At 56.7% G+C, this 20,944-nt stretch overlaps 1 protein-coding gene across 12 annotated transcripts in view; it reads right to left on the reverse strand.

Annotated features, from left to right (window-relative positions):
• Positions 1 to 20,944, reverse strand: part of ARHGEF7 (Rho guanine nucleotide exchange factor 7) — a 102,890-nt gene that overhangs the window by 44,583 nt on the left and 37,363 nt on the right. For 7 of the 12 annotated variants that reach the window (XM_043478183.1, XM_043478182.1, XM_043478193.1 and 4 more), the window contains 4 exons: positions 15,038 to 15,122; positions 12,150 to 12,280; positions 8,052 to 8,253; positions 1,779 to 1,867 (listed from right to left, as the gene is read on the reverse strand). In XM_043478183.1, coding sequence (XP_043334118.1) covers positions 1,779 to 1,867; positions 8,052 to 8,253; positions 12,150 to 12,280; positions 15,038 to 15,122 — 507 coding nt within the window. The other 5 variants (XM_043478190.1, XM_043478191.1, XM_043478192.1 and 2 more) reach the window with 5 other exon arrangements.

Consider the following 20,944-nt stretch of genomic DNA (forward strand, 5'->3'; position numbering starts at 1 on the left):
GCTGTTCAGCATGCTGTTTATGCTCTCAGCTACGTGAACATCAGTTTGGATGTGAGACTGAAGTCAAGGTGTCCCCTCCCCCGGTTCAGAGTCAGCAGGCCCTGTGCACGGGGCTCCTCCCCCTGTGTGAGCGCGGCTAGAGATGGACGGACCTCTGGAAGGGCACTGGTCACGCTTCAATCCGAAGGGGGCCACATGCTACTACTGGACCTCCGGGAAGCACGGCTACCTGGTTCCACAACAGCACCCGGTGGGAGCGGGGCTCCCGGAGACAAGGGCAGCACTGTGGGCCCCTGCGGGAGTCCTCTGATACAACCCCTGATGGACACAGATGGGAGTCCTGATACAACCCCCGATGGACCCAGATGGGAGTCCTGATACAACCCCCGATGGACCCAGACGGGAGTCCTCTGATACAACCCCTGGACGGACCCAGACGGGAGTCCTCTGATACAACCCCTGGTGGACACAGACGGGAGTCCTCTGATACAGCCCCCAGACGGACCCAGATGGGAGTCCTCTGATACAACCCCCCGATGGACACAGATGGGAGTCCTCTGATACACCCCCCGGACGGACCCAGACGGGAGTCCTCTGATACAACCCCTGGTGGACCCAGATGGGAGTCCTCTGATACAACCCCCCGATGGACACAGATGGGAGTCCTCTAATACAACCCCCGGACGGACCCAGACGGGAGTCCTCTGATACAACCCCTGGGCGGACCCAGACAGGAGTCCTCTGATACAGCCCCTGGACGGACCCAGATGGGAGTCCTCTGATACAACCCGTGATGGACACAGACAGGAGTCCTCTGATACAACCCCTGATGGACACAGACAGGAGTCCTGATACAACCCCCGAAGGACACAGACGGGAGTCCTGATACAACCCCTGATGGACACAGACGGGAGTCCTCTGATACACCCCCCGGACGGACCCAGACAGGAGTCCTCTGATACAACCCCTGATGGACACAGACAGGAGTCCTGATACAACCCCCCGATGGACACAGACGGGAGTCCTGATACAACCCCCGATGGACACAGACGGGAGTCCTCTGATGCGACCCCCAATGGACACAGAAGCAAGGGGCTCCCGCCCTGGGACGTCACTGGGAATCAGGATGGCACTCCTTGCCCCCTGCAGCCTCCCCGGGAAAGAAAGCAGTGTCTTACCCAAGAAGGGGGAAGAGAAGGCAGCCCCACGAGTCCACAGTAGAGGCAGCAGCTAGGAGCACAGGGCGACTGGGTCAGGTGTGAGACTCACTATCATGGGTATTGTTCAAGCTCACAAACTGCTCAGGTTTCAAAAGGCAGCAAGTTTCAGGATTCTGAAACACTTGTCTTCACTATGTACAATGTCCAGATGCTCACCTGTAACTTCATACTATTTATATATATACACACATCAATCCCAGGAAAGACTATGGTAACACACAAGATAAACTAAACACTGTACTGGTCTAGAGAACTGACAACCTACTCTGAATATGAGCCTAAGGGCACTTAAATCTGCAAATCACATTATGACCTTTTAAAATCCCATGCTGAAGACTGGAAACCATACGGGGAAATAATCCCAACACCAGGTTATGCAACAAGCACAGGGCCAACTGCAGACACAAACACAAACACATAAGAATGTCCCAGAACGACCTCGGGAGCAGGAGTCAGCACGGCCGGTAACCCCTTCTCCAGGGAACCCCCATTCTACACATCGAGTTTCAGATATCGAAAAAACATGTTACTCTTTAAAAGCGCCCCTCAGTCACTCACCACACTGTAGTAGCCTTTGTTAACGGCAGTTGTATCGAATCCTTTGGGAGGGCTCTTCAAGGCTCCGGATTTCGGTGACACGGGCTTCTCTGAAATAAAGACGGGAGGGCAGGCTCACTCATGGCTCTGGCCGAGACCACCAAGCGCGGCAGCCCCCACGGCCTGGCCTCTGGCTCCAGCTGAGCCCCAGACCACAGGGAGGTGGAGCAGAAGTGCATGCGGCCAAGAGGCCCCAGCCCGCACCCCCTCCTCACGGTCAGCTCCCGGGGGTCAGAGACCCCCACAGCTGGGCCTCCCCACCCAGCCCAGCCTCCCCGCTCAGCTGAGCACCTCACGGATTACACACCGCTGCTGTCAACAAACAAAAGAACGCATGAGCCATGCGTCAGCTCAGGGTGCAGCATGGGTGAAGTCTGGCCCCCCAGAACAGGAGGGAACGCAGGCAGTTAAGGGGACGCAGTGTTAAGACATCAAGACCCGCAGGCTGGAGTGCATCTGGAGGGGCCCAGGTCACTGAGAGCGCAGAGGGCCTGCTAACACAGGCGACAGACAGAGGAGAGAGCCACCCCAGGCAGGGCGCTGAGAAAAGCCACACTGTCTTCAGAACCTCCAAGCCAGAACCAAAGGAAAGTGGTCACGGTTACTGCAAGGATTCAAGTGCATCGCAGGCCTTTCATCCAACTCCACTCTAGACAGACCTCCTCAGCACAGGCACTGGAGGAGCGCCTGGCGGCTGACTCTGTGGCTCAAGGTGTGTGCGTGAGTGCCTGTCAGTCCCTGCTTCTGCGAGGGGCTGTGTCTGTCACCGAGGCTCTGCGGGGGCGGGGGGTCTAGCCCTGGACCTCCAGCTACAGAGGCTGGTAGTGGCCCTCGGCTGGTGGGGGGAGAGGGGTAATTCTAACGGGCACACCCCGCACCTCCTCTGCAGGGCCCTACCGAAGACAGCTGGCGGTGCCCCTGACCACACCTGTCCAGGACCTCTCTCTCTGGCAGCACTGCCCTCCAAACACCCTCGGGCACCGGGTCCCAGATCCCATGTGCTCAGTATTTCCATGAGCTTCTCAGCACCGGAAACCCATAAAAAGCCCAAAGCAAAACGCCTATCTTTAGCTGTGGGTCCCCCTCCTCCTGTGGAGCGGCTGACCTCAATCTTCCTTCAGTGCCTCTCTGTAAGGGTTTCCAAAAGGGTGAAAATACAGAACAAAACAGAAGGTGCTATTCCCAGCTGAAACAATTCTCTCTGTCCACGGAATGGAAAAGAGAACTCCACGGGAAATAAGTAACTTTTAAGCCACGAGACATACAAGAAGGAAAACTTCCCTCCCTATTCTTATATCTGCATCTTACCATTTAACTGTGGGAAAAAAACTGATGTTTCCATCTGAAGGAAAAAAATGCCTTTTCCTCCTTAAAATACGCCATCTGGAGGAGGCATATGCAACGACAGTAAAGCGGAGATGGCTGAGCTGAACCACAGCCCTGGGATCAAAAAGAAGTCCACGGCAACACAGGTCAAGCGAGCTTAATTCATGAGTGACTTCAATCTGCTTTCAATTTTTTTAAAAGCAAATCATTTGCCAACTGCCTAATTTTATCAATTCTTAAGTTTAAGACATACCTCTCAACACCACAGTTAATAACATTTAATCACCTTACTATGAGAACCAAAAGAAAAAGGTTTTCTAAAGCAAGCTACAGGCGAACATTCTACAAAAACAAGAAACAGGCAGAAGAGACAAAGACAAATCAAGGTTTAGGTCCAAAGAGGTTGTCTTTTCTCACTCAAAAAAAAAAAAAAAAAAAAAGGAGAGCATACGACATGCTGGGCTCCAGACAGAATCCTCTGGGCTGGGAGGTGTCAGGAACACACTGCGTCCAGACGCCCCCTGAGCCGTCACACGGAGGGCCGCCAGGCGCCCCCTGAAGGAGAGCCGGGAGGGCGGGGGCTGGCGCCTGCCGGCGTCCGTGGAGGTGCAGGCAGAACCGCAGACCTGTGCGCCCCAGGGGCCTCCAGCACCTCGAGAGAGAACCTGGACGTGTTAATGCAACACGACAGAGGTCAGTCACGGCCACTCGTAACAGAGGAAAACGCACAGGAAACAGATCTTAAAACACGGAGCCTTCCTAGTGTCCTAAGCAAAACAAAACATTCTGCGGCCCACCCAAGAGCTAAAAACAGACTCCACCCCTGTGAGGAGGGCAGGGGAGCCCCGAGGATGGGACAGCGCACCTTCCAGGGCAGCTCAGGCAGCCTGTCCTCCCTGTCACGCAGTAAATGTTACAGTGCTGATAACAGAACGTAGACACAGATGTGCTGAGAAAAGGGGGCTGAGCCCCCCCACCAGGCGCGGAAAGTAATGAAGGCTACGCACGGCAGCACCGGCGCAGGGTGGCCCCAGCCCAGCACATGGGGTCCCAGAGCCCCGCGCGCCTCCTAAAAGGAAGCCGGCCAGAGAAGCTGCTCTGGGGTGGGGGACACCGCCCAGGAGAGACCAAACGGAGCCTGACCCACCCAGCGTGTGATCCAAAGCCACACCTCCTCCTGAGGACCCTCGGGGTTTCCCAAGGGCGAGAAAGCTCTCTGGGGCCCAGAAGCCAAGGTCAGCCGTCGGGAAAGGAGGCACCCACTGAACAGCTAGCCATCAGAGGACAGCCAAACAGAAAACAAGCTCAAGAACCAGGGCACCAAGGGAGCGTAAACAGGAAGCATGCAAGGGGACCAGTCCTGATATGCAGAAATAACACGACCATCGAGGAGGCTTACAGCACACATGCCGAAAACGCCTCGAAAGAAACGGGGGCCCGAAAGAGTGAAAAGGCACCACAACAGTGAAGGGCGTCTGGAAAAGAAGGAAACAGTCTCTAGAAACGAGCCCTGTGGTCTAAGGCGAAATCTCGGTGGACAGGCGGGGCGGAGGGAAGCGGGAAGGGAGAAATCTGAGGAGCGGGCAGCAGGTGAGTGTGGTCCGTACACCATGAGGAACGGCAGGACACCGGCTCAACGTGTCAGAGGCGAAACTCTGGACGTGGGGCTCCTGAGCCCCGCAGCGCCCACGTTCCAACCACTGGACCCAGCGCCCCACACCCGAGAGCAGCGCCAGCACTCCAGGACAAGCCTCCTGGCAGCCTGCCTTCCACCCGCACAGTCAAGACACCACCGCGCGTGTCTCTGTGTGTGTGAGATACACATGAACTGTGTGAATAAAATGAGCTCTACACACCAAAAGAGTGTCCACAGAAAACGTTCAGGGACACTGACACACACCTTCCGTCAGACAGCACATACTCGGGAAGGACAACCAACACGTCCGCAGCGAACTCTGAAATATCCTCACGCAGACCCCTGGAAGAGGTCTGAGGAATTGGATCTCTGAGGGAGTATTCCTGTCTTCAAAAGGACTGTTTCAAACCAGAAACCACACTCAGGCCCCAGGCGCAAACAGAGCACTGCCGTCTGCAGCCAGGAGGGGGCAGGCGAGCACGGCCACGCGTTTGCCACGAGAAGCCAGACAGAGCCCACCTGGAGACACACAACCCCAGGGGACATCACGGAGAAGGAGACCTCAGCTCTGGGTGCTCAGTAAAAATACCTGTAAACCAGATCAAAACCTAACACAGAGAAAATTCCTGCCACGATGGCCACTTAGGAGGAAGGAGTCTGTATGCTGGGACCTGGCATGTTTTGTTTACAGAAAATGAAAGATAAATTATACTGCAAATCACAATGTTTACGTTAAACCTGCGCTTTAAAAAAAGGAAATCTATTCCAAAATCATAAAGTCATACAAATTACTAAAAAAGAAAAAATGCAATTACACAAGTGTTACCATGATCCTGGATTTTCACTCTCAACTGTTACAAAGCAATATGCTAAAAACATGGTTTCACGTCTTTCCTTCTCAAATGCCCACGTTTAAAATCAGACAGGCACAGCTTTCCATGAAAGAGATTCAAGTAACCGAGGACACTAGGAATGGAAACTTACTCCTCAAAGTAATTATTCCTTTAGCTCAACAATCAAATAAACACCCCCCAGCCTAACAGATCACTCATTTGAGCAAACACGCATTCTCTATATTTTAAAGCTAAACAGGAAAGCGAGGGAAGTTTCCAGTTTCTTGATGAAAGCCAGGGGCTCCACGTGAGCCCTGCGAGGAGCTGTGTGACAGTAACGCAGTTACTCACACACAACTAAAGGGGCCTCAGATACACATACACACACACACACACACACAGAAACACAGGACCGAGTCAGAGAAACGGGACTCACAGGCAGAACAAAGTGCTGTGGCTACTCCTGACGCAGGTAACTCATGAGACGTGATGGCTGGTTCTTAGAGCTGTGTCTGCCCCCTTCCCCACAGTGCTCACGGCCCCCAGAAGTAGGGCTAAGAATAGAATACACCTGCCAGGCTGCTGGACACCCAGAGGCCACCACAGACGATGCTGACCACACGCACGTCCACCTGAAAACCACCCTATTTTTGCAGTGTCATTTCCAAGGTTAACTCTGGAAACTTCAGGAGGAGAAATACCTAGAAAGGAAACTTTATTTGTACTCATTCACACTTTTACTATGATGCCTCAACATCAGACCAGAATTTACATTTAAGAGCTGTTCACAGTAGAATTCAAGAAGCCCAGATTTAACAGATATCTACACAATCAGCAGAACCCACTCTTTATGGCTTGTTCCTTCACCAGCTCCGAGACCCTCTTGGGACACGCCCCTCTGCCAGCACTGTGACCTCTTGAGGGCGTGCCCATCACCAGCTCTGTGACCTCCTGGATCTCCTTGGTAAAGGGAAAGACCACCTCACCCTCAACCTCCCCCCCCAAGGGCCCAGTGCGCTCTCAGCCCCAGAAGGACTGCTCGGCTCCCCAGCACTCAGGCCCAGGGGCCAGAGCCAGGGTTGCCCCTGGACGGGCTGGCGGTTGCTGGCGAGTCCAGCCAAGCTGCAGCCTAAGGCATGTTTCCCAGCAGCCGTGTCTGTAACGCAGGCGGCTGGACGCCAGCGCTGTGCTTCTTGGCTGGTTCTGCCTGGGGACAGATTAACAGGAGAGTGTTCAGAGGAGGGTATTATCTGCACCCTATGCCCTGAATATCCCGGCAACACTGTCTTCTGGGGCTGTGGTGAGGACTGAAAGTCACAGATAAAAAGCACTTTATATAGGAAGCAGAACACAAAAACCTGGCTATTACTGTTAACTATATTCTAATGATAATGAACAAATATCGTTTTTATGATCAACTACAGAAAAAAGAGCAGCAATGAGATACCACTTCACACCCGTTAGCATGGCTATTATCCAAAAAAAAAAGGAAACAAGTGTTGGCAAAGACATGGAGAAACAGGAGCCCCTGTGCCCGGCCACGGGGATGTGACCCGCACTGTGGGTGAAGCACAGCAGGTCCTCAAAACCGGAACGGGGCCCCGCATGAGCCGGCAGCTCCGTGCCGAGCCACGAACCACGAGGCCCACAGGACTCAGACGGACAGCTGCAGCCCCATGGGCAGTGACGTCGGCCCCCAGAGCCCAGGCCAGAAACCACACGAGTCCAGCAGCAGCCGGACAAGGAACAGACACGACCTCGCTGCAAAACGATACACACAGTACACTGGTCTCTGTTCCCAAGTTCCTGGCAGAAGGCTCCTGACCCTTTGGAGTGTCCCGACGAGAGCACTGGGAGCACCCAGGCCTTGGAGCTCCTGCAGTGCCGTGACGTGATCACACCTGAGCAGAAATGCAAGCGATGCCAGGACCACCATTCCTGTCCAGAATTAGACAGGCTTTGGAATAATTACTTAAATGCAAGAAACAGCGTTAAACAACTACAGAAAATGTACGGAAGGGGATGCATTTTAAAATACCATATTAGTGCAAAGAAAGGGACAGAAATCGCTCAACACCACACGACTGGCAAAAGACCCACGATAAGAAATTAACACAGCCAACGCGATACAGAAGCTTCAAGCCCTGAAGAGGGTAATGAACTGTACTTTATATAAATGTGCAACCACAAACTAAAAACGAACAGACATGACAGGTTTCTCCGCAAAACGGTAAAGAACAGAGTGAGTCTGTTTTCAAGCGCTCGTGCCACGACGACAGGAGACGCCGGCCTGAGTGTGGAGCCCCTTCTCCAGCCTCCAGTTTGGGGGACACCAGGCCCTCTGGGCAGGAAGGAAGGCACTCCGACCCTCCGCCAGGGCCGGACCCACGCCCAGCCGGGCGCCCCAAGCCCATCACCGCCCGCCCGCCGCCGACTCACCGCTGGGCTTGACCTCGCGCACGTAGTTGCTCGGGAACCAGCCGGTCCTGCCGTTGTGCGTGCCCTCCCACCAGCCCCCCTCCTCCACCCGCGTCACGTGGATGACATCGCCCTTCGTGAAGGACAGCTCGTCTTCATTCGTCTGCTGGAAGTTAAACTTGGCTCTGACGACCAGCTGATGGTTGCTGTTGTCGGTCATGTCCTAAGGGGGACAAGGGAGGGAGAAGTCATGAAGACCACGGCGTCTCCGTCGCTACGATCAGACCAGGTGCGCCTCGGCACCACAGCACAGCCGCCCGGCACACACGGGGGCCGGCTGGAGACACGGGAGTGCCTGCCCCGCACCGTGCCCCGACTGCTGCCCAGGCCCTGGCCCGAGGAAACCCCGTGAACCGCCGGCAAGGCCTTACTCGGGCCACGTTAGCCCCCACGAGCACTCCACACACATGCACGGCCCCTGCGCTCCACAGCCTCGGGGCAGGAGCCGGGCTGTGAGTCTCATCGGCCCCCATCAACAGTCAGGGTCCAGCAGGAACCCCGCGGACGCCCAGTCAATGAGCCTGGCCCCAGAGCCACAGCCTACGACCCTCAGCCAGCAGCGCAGCCTAAGACACAGATGTGAGCAGGATCCCACGTCTTCCAACACTCTCAAAGTGTCTAAGAAAGAATCAAAGATGCTCCTTGTTCCACGAATAAAGAAACTCAAGCTTGACTGAGAAGACATAGTTACCAACACTGAGGCGAAGCTCTCTCAAAACACGAATAAAATAGAAAATCTCAGAAATGGAAGAGAACTTACAAAATTTACTCAAACTGACATAGTGAAAAACAAGGAAAACGATGAGATCCCCAGGGACCTGTGAGAAATGACAAAGATCTGACATTGGAACCAAAGTCTTGGAGGAGAAAGGACAGTGCTGAAAAGGAGTCTGAAAAGCACGGCTCAAAGTGTCCCAAGTGTGACAACAGACACACGCACACATGTCCAGATGCTGAGTGAACCCCAAACAGGATACACCTCAAGATATCTGGACCGATTCATGTCATACCTAAACTTCAGAAAACTAAAGACAAAAAGACTGTAGTATCTGGATAAAGACATCTGCAGAGATGCAAGAACAGCGCCCTTACTCAAGACATTAGTGTGAGACGCACTCTGCCAAAACAGTACTAACCAAGAGAAAATGAGGATGGAGGCAGTGGAGGGGTGGGCTCGGGTCACAGCGAGTCCAGAGGCAGTGGTGACGGAGGCTGAGGGGGCGGCTGGAGGCCTCACACTCTCCCTGGGAAGAGGAAATGGAGACACCCAGACCCGTCTGAATGCCCAAGAGGAGAGTCTTTCAAAAAAGGCAAAAGAGCAGACTGCCATCTGCCAAAGGCGCGCAGAACACCATCAGGGAAGGGACAGGCCCCACTGAGCCTGAGCCTTAAAGACGTCGCAGGGAAAGCGCCGCCAGCACAGAGGCCACGGGCGGGCCCGGGCGCTCAGAGGTAAGGGCCGGGCGGCGGGGAAGTGCGACGCCCCTCTTTCACTGCAGGGTGTCCACAGCCACAGCACTGTGCTGTTCAAAAACAGCAACAGGCTTCACACGGGCGTTCATCAGAGACACGGACGAACGCCTGAAGAGCCTGTAGAAAACGGGAAAGCTGCATCTCTGCTGGATGTCTCCCAGTAGCAAGTCTCAGAGAATCACCTGGCTCTACGCTAGGTGCGTGTATCACTAAACAGGATGAAAAAGACAGAAAGCACAGACAGTGCTCAGAGCCCCAGGAGAAGCTGACGTGACGCCTGAGAGAGTTCATGTGTATTTACCTGTTTAGACATACACTGGCTACTATAAATCGTGTTTACTTAATAATTCAAAACAATGCATCAATCTTTATCTACTGAATTAAACACTTAATGCAAACTTAATATTTAACACCTAAAGTACTCAATAAAGCAACCTCTTGTAAGCTTTTGGAGGAACCGTGGACTGAGCACCGTCCCCTCAAGCTCAGGGTGAGGGGCACCTGAGAGGTGCGGGCTGGGCAGGTCAGGGCCCCACAGGGACACCGCCCGCCGGCGCCTCAGGCTGCGAGCCATCACCATCTCTCACCCGCCGTCCACTCTGAGCCCCGACACTCTCCTTTCTGCGCCACATCCTGGCTTTGCAGAGCCCATCGGGGTACTGAGGGCAGGCCCCGAAGGACGCCACACTGCCCCGGGAGCCCCCTGCCAGCCCGTCCCCAACGGCGGGCGCACACAGGCGGCGCCAGGGGGGATGGGGCGCCGCCGTCAGGAGGCAGCAGGAGACGCGACCCACAGCCTCCTGATGGGCCAGGCCGGCACCAGGGTGCCTCCCCTTCAGGCAGGGACACTCCACAAAGGCCCAGACAGGGCAGCGTCAGCAGACGGCAGGGCAGCCTGGACCCTTCACTCCTGAGGCAGACTCTCAGCCGCCGAGCAGCCCCACCCTGAAGAACGGGCGTGGGCCCAAGGCAAGGACAGGACCGGGGGCCACGCCACACCAGCCCGGCCCTCCCCAGCGTCCGTCCCGGAAGCAGCAAAGGGAGACTTCAATCATGAGCATCTCATCTCGGCTTCCATCCTCCCCTCAGGTCAGGAGGAGCCTCACCACGCTCCCCCCGAGTGGTTCACCATGTCCACCACGCAGCTGAGGTGGCTGCGGGCTTTCCATTTCTGGTGTGACAAAACTTCTCTGGCAAAACATCAGTCCTGTACTTACTATGATCTCAGCAACATCCATTATGAAAGGACATTTAACTTAGTAAAATTCTTCAATTGCAACCCAGTCCTCATTTACACAAAAACAAAACAAACAGAAAAACAGATGAAAACTGCCACGAGTTGATGGGGCAGGTAGCAAAGATTTCTCTGCCCAAAGCTTGCTGACTGTTCTTGCATCTTCTGTGTGTATTTCATGAGGCAGCTATTTTCAAGGGGTCTGGACTCCTTCCTTCCTTTGGACCATGACGCTCCCAACAGGGCCCCCAAAGTCCCTCCAGCCCCGGGGTGGGGGGTGACACGCGTCTGTCCCCGTGACGCGCTGACCAGTCGGTACCAAGAAACCCCACCCGGGGGGCTGTGCTGTTCACAAGGTCAGACACAGGGCCGGGGCTTCTCTGAGGGGAAGACAGTCACGCACACACAGCAGGAGAGCCAGCCTGAGTGCAAGCAGTTCAAGAAGAGGCAAAAATTACACCCCTTCTACAGTTCTCCGTTTTTAACAGTGCTTCATGACCTAACTCAAATGCATCTCTCTACAAGGCACAGCTCCAACCAGGCCAGCTTTATTTCTCCAGGATCCCCACGTGCTTACGGAACGACATTCCCCTGCGGTAAGCAGAAAGCAGTGGCTTCTGAAGACTGGAAGAGTCGGTTCTCTTCAGACTCACGTGACAAGATCGCTGCGTTTCCAACACAAAATGATTACCAGGATGCCGCACGAAGCAGAGTCACAGCAGCGGCTGGTGAAGCCAAGGGCCAGGCCGGTGTCTGCCCCAGGGGCTCGCTGGTGCCCACGCAGCCCTCAGCCTGGCCAGCGGACGTGGTGGCCGCCCCCACAGGCTCCACTCGGCCCCGCACGTCACGGCCCCCGAGGCCTCATTCCCAAGGTCTGTGCTCACAGCCCGTCTCCCAGGGTCTGTCCACCTCGGGGGCCCCCGCCTCACCAGCACTCAGAGGGAGCCCCTCACACGCTGCAGCCACGCTCTCATAAGGACAAAAACCACCTCGAGGCTCCTCCACGTTCAGCCTCTTCTTCATCATCCAAGTACAAGACATGGATTCTTGCGTCTCAACTTCTGATTGTGTGTACAGCAGGAAAGACAATACCATGCAAGTGACGAGGAAAACATCTCAAAGCCCACATCCCTCCAGATAAGCGGATGTACAAAGCCCACATCCCTCCAGATAAACGGATGCACATCTTGAAATAAGCCGACGTGAAGTGAGACCTGTGATAATCTGGCGGTGGCAAACGCCAGCCCCGAGAGCAGCGGCAAGGCAGCCCAGGCAGCCGCCCCATGCCAAGCGCCTCCCGAACCCCGGCCCCCGGCCACACCACCGCCGCCGGAGCCCACGCCCACACTTACCAAACTGCGGTACTGGCCCTGGAACAACTGTGAAGTCCGGCCGTGCGCAGGCTGCGAGCCCAGGGAGTCGAAGGACTTGATCCGGTGGGAGGAGGGCCGGGCGCACACGGAGTCACTCCCCAGGCCGATGTCTGCAAGGTCGTCAGGGGGGCGGGCTGAGTGCCCTGCTGCCTGCCCGCCCCAGGGGCTCGCCCACCCCTCACAGAGAGCAGAGTCCCGGCCGCAGGACCCACCCGCACATGCCCCCGCTGCCCTTCCCAGAAACAAGCCGCATGGCAACATCTATCAGTTTCGTCACCAGGTAGTCTGTTCTGATCCTTTCCTCTCACCTGAGAAAAAACAGGCCTCCTGGTGAATTCCTTAGCAGACCACCGCCCAGGCCTCGCCCCCCTGCACCCCTGCTGCACGCCTCCCCTCGGGGCCAGCAAGCCACAAGCCCCAGTGTGACCGTGCAGAAAAGGAAAGACTCTGACTTGCAACAGAAGCCCCCGGCCCCTTCTGGCCAGAGCGGCCCCTCAGAGGGCGAGTCCCTCTGCACAAGGGCAGCCACACCTTCCTCACCTCCCAGGACTGTGAAGGACCAGGGTCAAGGGCACAAAAGGCTCGGTCTGGTCAGGACCACACGCCCCTCCACCACCCAGCATGTCTAGGTCAGCAGCCCTCTTCACAGATGCAGCGTGATCGATAAAGCGAGGCCACAAAAAGGTTTTCCAGGAAATCACTGCCCTGAGACGCAGGCCCTGGCAACGTCCTGAAGCTGCGTGGGGGCCTTCCATGAAAATATCCTGAAACTGGGGGCCTCCGGGCCCTCTTTCTGGCAGGTCTGTCTGGACTGGCTGGCACAGTGTCTGAGGAAATGCTGAGTTAGTCATCAACAGCTGAGAGATAGAGGACTTCCCAGGGAAACAGAGCATTCCAGCTGCTCTCCCAGCACCCAGGCAGGCACCACGGGGCATGCACTCCCCGACTGCCCAGAGCCAGCAGGGCCCAGGCATCCAGGGCTCCTGCCCTAAAACCACCTGGACACTCAGTCTGGAAGCCCCACCAATGCTCAGGCCCAGATGAGCACTGCCAGCAACGGCCAGCGCTCCCTGCCACCGTGGGGCGGGGCCCGGGCGACCGCAAGCGCAGAGCAGCGCCCAGAGGACACGTGCGAGGAGGTAGCCCGGCAGCTGCCCCTGCACCCAGCGCGCTCAGGACCCCTCCTGCCCCACCGCCAGCCTTTCCTCTGCCCACGAGAAAGGCAAGGATTTGTCCACACGCCTGACAACACTTCCTTCAAGCGTCAGGAGCAGAGGGAAGACAGCGGCGGCCCTCTCTCCGCGAGGCCGACAGCCCGGAGGGCAGTGCACCTGTCTCAGCCCTGCTGCCGCTCACTCGGTCCCGTCCGGCTCTCTGCGGCCCCACGGGCGGCAGCCCCCCAGGCTCCTCTGTCCGTGGGATTTTCACGGAAAGAATACCGGAGTGGGTTGCCATTTCCTCCTCCTGGGGATCTTCCCAACCCAGGGATCACACCCATGTCTCCTGCTTGGCAGGTGGATTCCTTACCAGCGAGCTGCCAGGGAAGCCCGTCTTACACCTGAGTTGGCCCCTCACAGCTTACATCTGCAAAGGCACGGCCACCTGTCACACTGACTCCAAAATCAAGCATGAAGAGCAGCGGCCAACAAACCAAAGGCAGAGAATTCTCCCACTTGACAAGGCTCTGGCCTTGTTTCAGAGCTGAAGAGAGAAGCACCGAGTTCACTCCACAACGTCCAAGCAGGTCTTTGTAAAGAACAGCACTCTGCGTTCTGCACCCAGGGACGTCAAGGACATACGAGAAACACATCTTCTCCAGGTGGGGTGAGAGTGATGGCATGGGTGCCCTGGAGACACGGCCCCGGGCTGTGTCTACACGGCACGTGTGGAGCCCAGTACGCCCACCTCAGTGACCGAGCGTCACCACCTGGCGGACAGAGCAGAAGCATCCTCCGGGCCCCTCTTCTCACCTTCCGACCCCGGAAACGGACGCCTCCAGGGCAAGAGCCGACCCGCCATCTCTCCCCCAGGCTCGCATGGGGTCTGTATCTACCAAAGCTGCTGCTGCCTGCAGCCCGAGCGCACGTCCAGCCCCAGGACAGCCCGTCGGCCGTGGCCCTGGCGGCTGGGGGCGACCGAAGCGAGCCGGGGCGTGGAGTCACGGGGGAAGCACTGCTATCGCGAGCCGGGCCGGCTGCCCCTCACTATGTGCTCACACCAGGTCCACCCCTTTGCCATGGGGGCCCTGGAGGCAGCACGCTGCCTGACGGGCAACCTTCACGAAACGCCGCACATCTCCTCCTGCGAGGCCTCCTCCAGGTGGAGGGCTGATGTCCATCTAGGAGCCATTTCTCCACCCTTCTCCTCCAGGATCCAGACCCTCACCCTCGTCTACACTCGCTCAGCTGGGTCCTAATTCAGCATGACCCGAGGTGCTGCCACTGCAACAGCTAAGAACCTCCACTGCCAGCCACGGTCAAGCTTGGACAGCGGAAGCCGGGCCTGGACCTCTGGGCAGCCGGGCAGCCCCCTCAGCAAACAAGCAACGTGAGGGTCCTGGGGGTGGTCCCTGGGGCCCAGTCCTCCCCCATCTGAAGGGCCAGGACAGTCCACGAGTGCACCCTGGACGAGGGCCCCTCTGCTGCTCCCTCAGGTAGAGGAGGGAAAGCACTGGGACACACAAGGACCTGAAGAGGAAGAGCTGCTCTAACAAGAAAAAATAATAATATCGCAGCAAAGTCACAGCCAAGAATTTAGTGCAATCCTTTCTAAGCTCAATAATGTTCACCCTGTCTGGCTGATAGAAGGGTGAGGTTTCTGCCCCTGGCTCCCCTCGCCAACCTCAAGTTCAGCAGAAAGACACTTACCTGCTGTTACTTTATTCAGCGTCACTAAGGAGCTGAGGACCTTGTTGAAATTCTGCCCCTGATACAAATCGTTTGCCTCAAACGTCTGCAACGGAAAAAGAACAGCAGGATTAGCCGAGCCCAGCACCAGGGTGGGACGGGGCGGTTCTGTGGAGCGCAAGGAAGACAATGGGCTTTGCAGGTGAGACCCGGGCAGGGGCACCCCAGGAGCTCAGCTTCCGGGAGACCGGGCCAGACCCCTCCCGGGGCCACTCCGCTCCTGGGGCTGAGCCCATTTCTGAGCCACCCTGCCCCACCCGCCCAGTGACCTGGGGCACTCCTGGCACTCAGAGAGGGCTCTTTCCTTAGACTGAGGCCAAGGCTGCCGGGCACACCTAGGAGAGACTTCCTCTCCTAGTCACAGCTGAGGCCAAAGTCAAGAGCAGCCGAAGGGAAGCCCAGACGTCAGAGTGGACACGACTTGAGGGAGAGGAAGCAGGGAGGCAATTCCAGAAGAAGGGACATAACTGCGTCAGCCCCGGCCCCGCCCGCCCAGGAGCCGACAGAGCGCGCACACAGGGCCACCCAGACACAGCGCTCGGCCTAGGACGCGGGCACAGACAGCACAGGCAGAGACGCACGCCTCAGTCCCAGACGCTGTCTGAAGAACCCCACCTCCCCACCAAAGAACTTAACCGTCAGATTACCCACGACTCTGTGCCAGGAAAAGTAGAGGAAAAAATTCTTTCAGAGATGCAATTAACAGAGTCATATGCCAAAATGAAAACTATGTGAACATACTTCAAAGGTTCTCTCACTGGGGCAAAAATGAACTCCGGTGGCCAGTCATCCCAGGAATGACTTCCTCTGCAGGTCGCCCGCCATCTCTGCCCCGGTTCACGGTTCCTGCGTCTCACATCCTGCCAGGAAGCCTGGCTCCCCTTCCTGCCCCCCGCCCCCTGCGCAGCTAACTCTTACTCCCAGCTCCCGCAGCCCCCCCGCGGACTCAGCACAGCCAGCGAGGCCCTGGCACACGGCACGGTCCCTGCGCGGGCCGCCCCAGAAACTGAAACCCGCAGCGGCAGACCTCACGCCCCACATGCAGAGAAGGGCCACACGCAGTGAGAAGGTGCCGACCTGCCCAGCTCCCACGCCCACCCCCCACGGCTCGGCATGTCGCTGTGAGGACAGAGCCAGGACACCGGGCTGCTCCACATCTCAGCAACCACTGCCGTCTCCAGCCCAGTCTCCTGTCTTAACTTCCGAGATGAGCAAACATCCCCATGAGGTGTGCTTATTTAGACATGGACCAAAGAAGGAAAACCCAAGAGTTGAACAACCAGCTCCAGAAAGGCCATTAAACCCAAGTTGAGGGAGGGAGGCACACAAACAGAGTTGGGAGAGGGGAAGGGAGCCCTGAGCTCAGACACCCAAGCTCGCGGCGACACTGCTCATGCCTTCCTCGCGGACGGAGCAGGAGATAAAACATTCCTGATGCCAGATCCTGCCCGCCTGTGAAAACGAGTGCCCCTTAGGTCAGTCTCTGGAATCCGTGTGACACAGACTATAGTGCAAGTCAGAGGAGACCGTGATCCAGGTGGATGCGTGTAGCTGCGTCTGCAGTGGGCTGGCTGAGCTCCTTATTAAAAGGAGGGCCCTGAACAGGCCTCCGCTCCCTTCTGTCAGAACACAAAAGCTCCTTCTCCTGGAAAAGGTGGGAGGAGGTGGTCTCAGCTCTCAAGTCCTAATTCCAGAGCTTGAAAAATTCAAATTATAGTATTCTGCAAGAAAAAATATACATAAAAGTATCTACTAACCTTCATTGTGGTGAGGCGGAGAGTCACAAAACCCAGAAAAACAGGATGTTGAAAGCTGAAGTTTCCTGTTATTCCAGAACTATATATCTTACTTGGACACCAGGAAGCGTCTGGTTGGCTGAAGCAGCCCACCAATGGGCTCCAAAGTGATGTCACAACTTAAGTGAATTCACACACACACACATCACACTTCTCAACAGGAAGCTACACAATGAGACCAGACAAGCGCCTGCCACCGAGAGGGGAAGACGCACATTCTGAGTCAACAGATGTTTTGACTAAAGGGCTTCTCTAGAGAAAGATAACTGACTACTTCCTGAAACAGGAATCTATTCAACAAAAGAAAAACTCAGGGTTCAGAGAAAGTGGGAATAAGGGTGCACACAGTTACCCCGGGGCACTCACGCTTCGGAGACAAGCCTGCCCGCCCGTGGACCCTCTGCCGATGGTCACCTCAGTCCATAAGGGCACCGAGGCTCGAAGACAGAAGTCCACCCGCCCAGCGTGCCACCCCCACCGGCACAGCAGAGAAGGCAGGTTCTCGAGCACCCAGCACCCGGAGCCCCCAAGCGCACTGGCCATGACACGGCACGGGAGGGCTAAGCCCGACCATCACTCCCCCGAGCCAACCTCGACCTCCCAGCCTTCGCGCTCGCTCCCGTTCTGCCCCACCCTCTGCCACGCTCTTTCCTTACACTCAGCATCACACATGGTATCAGGCTTGGACACAGGAGGGCTCACCTGTCCCGGAGGAAGAGATGAGGCGGCCACACGCCAGCTGTCACCAGCACCCACCAGCGGGACAATGCGGTCGGGGCCCTCCCACAAGAGCAGGAGCTCTGAGACCCCCGGCCAGAAGATGACTATGCTTTGCAGGAGCAGCCCCGTGACTCTCTCGAAGGCGTCACCAATAACATGGTAAAACCGGCTTCCGAGGTCCAAGGCAAGAGCCAGCGCCGACCAGCCCAGAACCCACGTGCCTCATGCTGCCCTCCAGCTCTCCCGTCTAACTTCAGTCTCTCAGCCTCCACTCGGCCCTTCCCTAGATGCGGGGTGGGCGTCCCGCACCCACCGCCAGCCAACGAGACATGAGCACAGGCACCCGCCCTGAGCAGGACGGTATCTTCACGTCCCAACAGAAGCTTCAGGAACCTTCTGGTGTAAGGGCACAGCGCTCGGGAGCTGCTCCCGCGGCCTGGACCCCAGGATAACGAGGCCACTTGGCACAGCCACGCCGTCTCCGCAGCCAGCACAACAGGCAGGACACACCTCCCGAGTGGTCAGCCACGGGGTCGTGGGGGCTGCTGCTGAGCAAGCCTCCTCGGGTAAGAGCGGGACATAAACCACATCTTCCCCAACAGAGCTGGCTCCTGAGCAGAGTACAGCTCCAGAACACACAGCGGAAGAAAGGTATTAAGTGCCGCGGTCAGGTCATGGAGAGCGGGGCCATCGGCACACTAGACGGTAAGAGTTAAACCCCTTAGGCTGGCTGAGTCACAGAATTCGCTGCTATTCAGTCAGTCCCCTCCCAAAACAGCACTGACCGCTCTAGAGCAAAGGTCTTCCTTCCTTCCAAACCCTAAAGACGCGCCTCACAGGCCTGCTCAAGGAATCTCCCAGAAAGACCCCGGGTCTCCAGCTTGCCCTCAGAGGGCTCTCTCAGGAGATGTCCCCTCTCCCCGCGCGTCAGCACCTCCGCAGGGGCCACGCGAGCCGGGAAGGAAGGTGGGGTCCAGGGATGAAGGGAGACAGAGCGCAGGGCACCTGCCACCTCCAGGCACCTGTCGACGTAACAAGTCACCCCAACACCCAGAAGCCCAACCACAAGCCGTGGCTCAGGAGCCCGCAGCCTGGTGAGCACGTGGCTCTGTCTCCCATCTCCCACAGGAAGGCCCCAGTCGCCAGACCCTCCCCGTCCAGGGAAGGGCCACGGCCCCGCCTTCAGGAGGGAGGGTCCCTGCAGAAACCCGCCCCAGGCCCTCCAGGGATCTGACCTCCTCCCTTCTCAAACCCAGCCGCCACTCCTGCTGACCGGGCCTGCTGGGGCACCCCCACCTGCAGGTGATGGCAGGGTGCCCAGCTCATCCACCCAAAAGGCTCTCCCCACCCCAACACCGGTGAGCGGCTTTGCCTTAGCTTCCAGGTTCACAGATGGCATGAAAGTCAGGAGAATCTTCCATGTAATAAACAGAAACGCAAACTTCACATGGTGGTGTACTTCATGTAACAAAGATCTCGTCAGTCAGGAACCTCCCAACTGTAAGCAAGTGAAACCCAACTCAAACTGGCATAAACAAAACAAAAAACTATTGGCTTGCGTAACTAAGAGTCGAGAACAGCAAGAACCACGGGCAGGAAATCAGAGGCTTCGGGCCGTCTCCTGAATCGGCTTGTCTCTGCACGGGCTGCCGATCAGCAAGGTCCTTCCTCACGAGGCCACAAGGCCACCAGGAATCCCCGGCCACAGCCAGCAAGTCCGTCACCGCGGCCACACCTGTGAGTCCTGCCAGAGTCACAGCCGAGAGGCTGGGGAGGCAGGGCAGCACAGAGAGCCGGGCAAGGCCAGGTGATGACACTCAAGCACCTCCTGGAGACCTGCCCGCAGCTGTGACCCAGAGCAGGCAGGAAAGGCCGCCCTGGGACTGACCACCAGACCCAGGGATGACACAACAGTAGTGAGCTGCTCCCACCAGTGCTTCACACACACCCTCCCAGTCTCATCAGACTCAGAGTCACAACCACAACAGACTCTGACCCACCCGGTCACACCGCTGCAAAAGCAGACGACTCACACCTCAACGACGCCACCACCGGCCGATGTACCAGAGAGAGAACACCAGGCAATGCGGAGAAGCTCTCCTTCCACCAGTCGTTATAGAAAGGACCCGCGGAGCAGCCCTCCTCCCCCCTCCTGAAGGAGAGGCCCCCACCGCGGGAGGCCGACAGAGCTCAACTCGGGCAGCTCCAACATTCTAAATGCAACCAGCCAGGTCAGTTCCACTGATGGATTTAGGAGAAAGTTATTTTTGACACAAGAAATTGTTACTTTTGGCACAGCTCTGGAGTATGGCTCTCAAAGTTTAAAAATATAATCTTGCCCTATCACATTGTCAAGTGGAATTTGTGATTTTAGAACAAGATGAGTAAAAAATGAATCTTAAATGAGTTGTGCTATTTAAGTTTAATGCAAATGGTCCATATTGCTGGGGATATGTGAAAAACAGAAATCCAGCAGGGAATGTTCTCTTTCTTGGCTTCTGCAGATTCTGCACTTAATTCCACCTACTCCTACACCCTAGGGATAAAATTAAAAGTTCGATGATGGATTCTATCGATACACAACACTTTCACCCTATGTGCCCTCATTTCTTTTCCCTTAAAATGACAATTACATCATATTCGATTTTGTGGATTCCACTGTATCGACACCTAAAACACAAGGACAGGGACCACTTACTCAAGAAAAGAGACACCAAATATTTCACGCATTTCCAGGAAAGGCTGGGGCAGAAGGGAGCACAGAGTCCTGAAAAGTGAGGCAGCAGGACTGACGCGTGAAAGGGCTGCACCGTCTCTGCCCTCCTAGGAGCCGCCGCCCCAGACAGATGCCGCCAGGTGTGAAGACGAGCACGGGCAGCCTCTGAGGCCCCAGGCACTACGCTGCGGACTTCACCCCAACATGACCTCGTAAAGGGGAAACCGAGGCTCCAAGAGGCCTTCTGACAGAGGTTCCAGAAGGGAGCAGAGCGCTGAGCCACATCAGTCGCTGGGCCCCACACACCCACACAGAGGTCAGTGGGGCAGCACCCACAGGAGGCTGGCTCGGCACTGGCCCATCTGCCCGCCGAGGGCTCCTTGTTGGGAGGACAGTGGCACGGTCGCCAGACAGAGGGTCTGAGCAGGTGCACAGCAACTACTCAGGCTGACGGCTGGCTTAGGCGCGAACGCTTAAGAGCCAAAAGGGCAAGGAGCACATTGTGTTAATACTCAAAGCTGCTGCTGCTAAGTCACTCAGTCGTGTCCGACTCTGAGACCCCACGGCCTGCAGCCCACCAGGCTCCTCCGTCCGTGGGATTTTCCAGGCAAGAACACTGGAGTGGGGTGCCATTGT

This window comes from Cervus canadensis, chromosome 9, assembly GCF_019320065.1.
Source record: "Cervus canadensis isolate Bull #8, Minnesota chromosome 9, ASM1932006v1, whole genome shotgun sequence".
Lineage (NCBI taxonomy): Eukaryota > Metazoa > Chordata > Mammalia > Artiodactyla > Cervidae > Cervus > Cervus canadensis.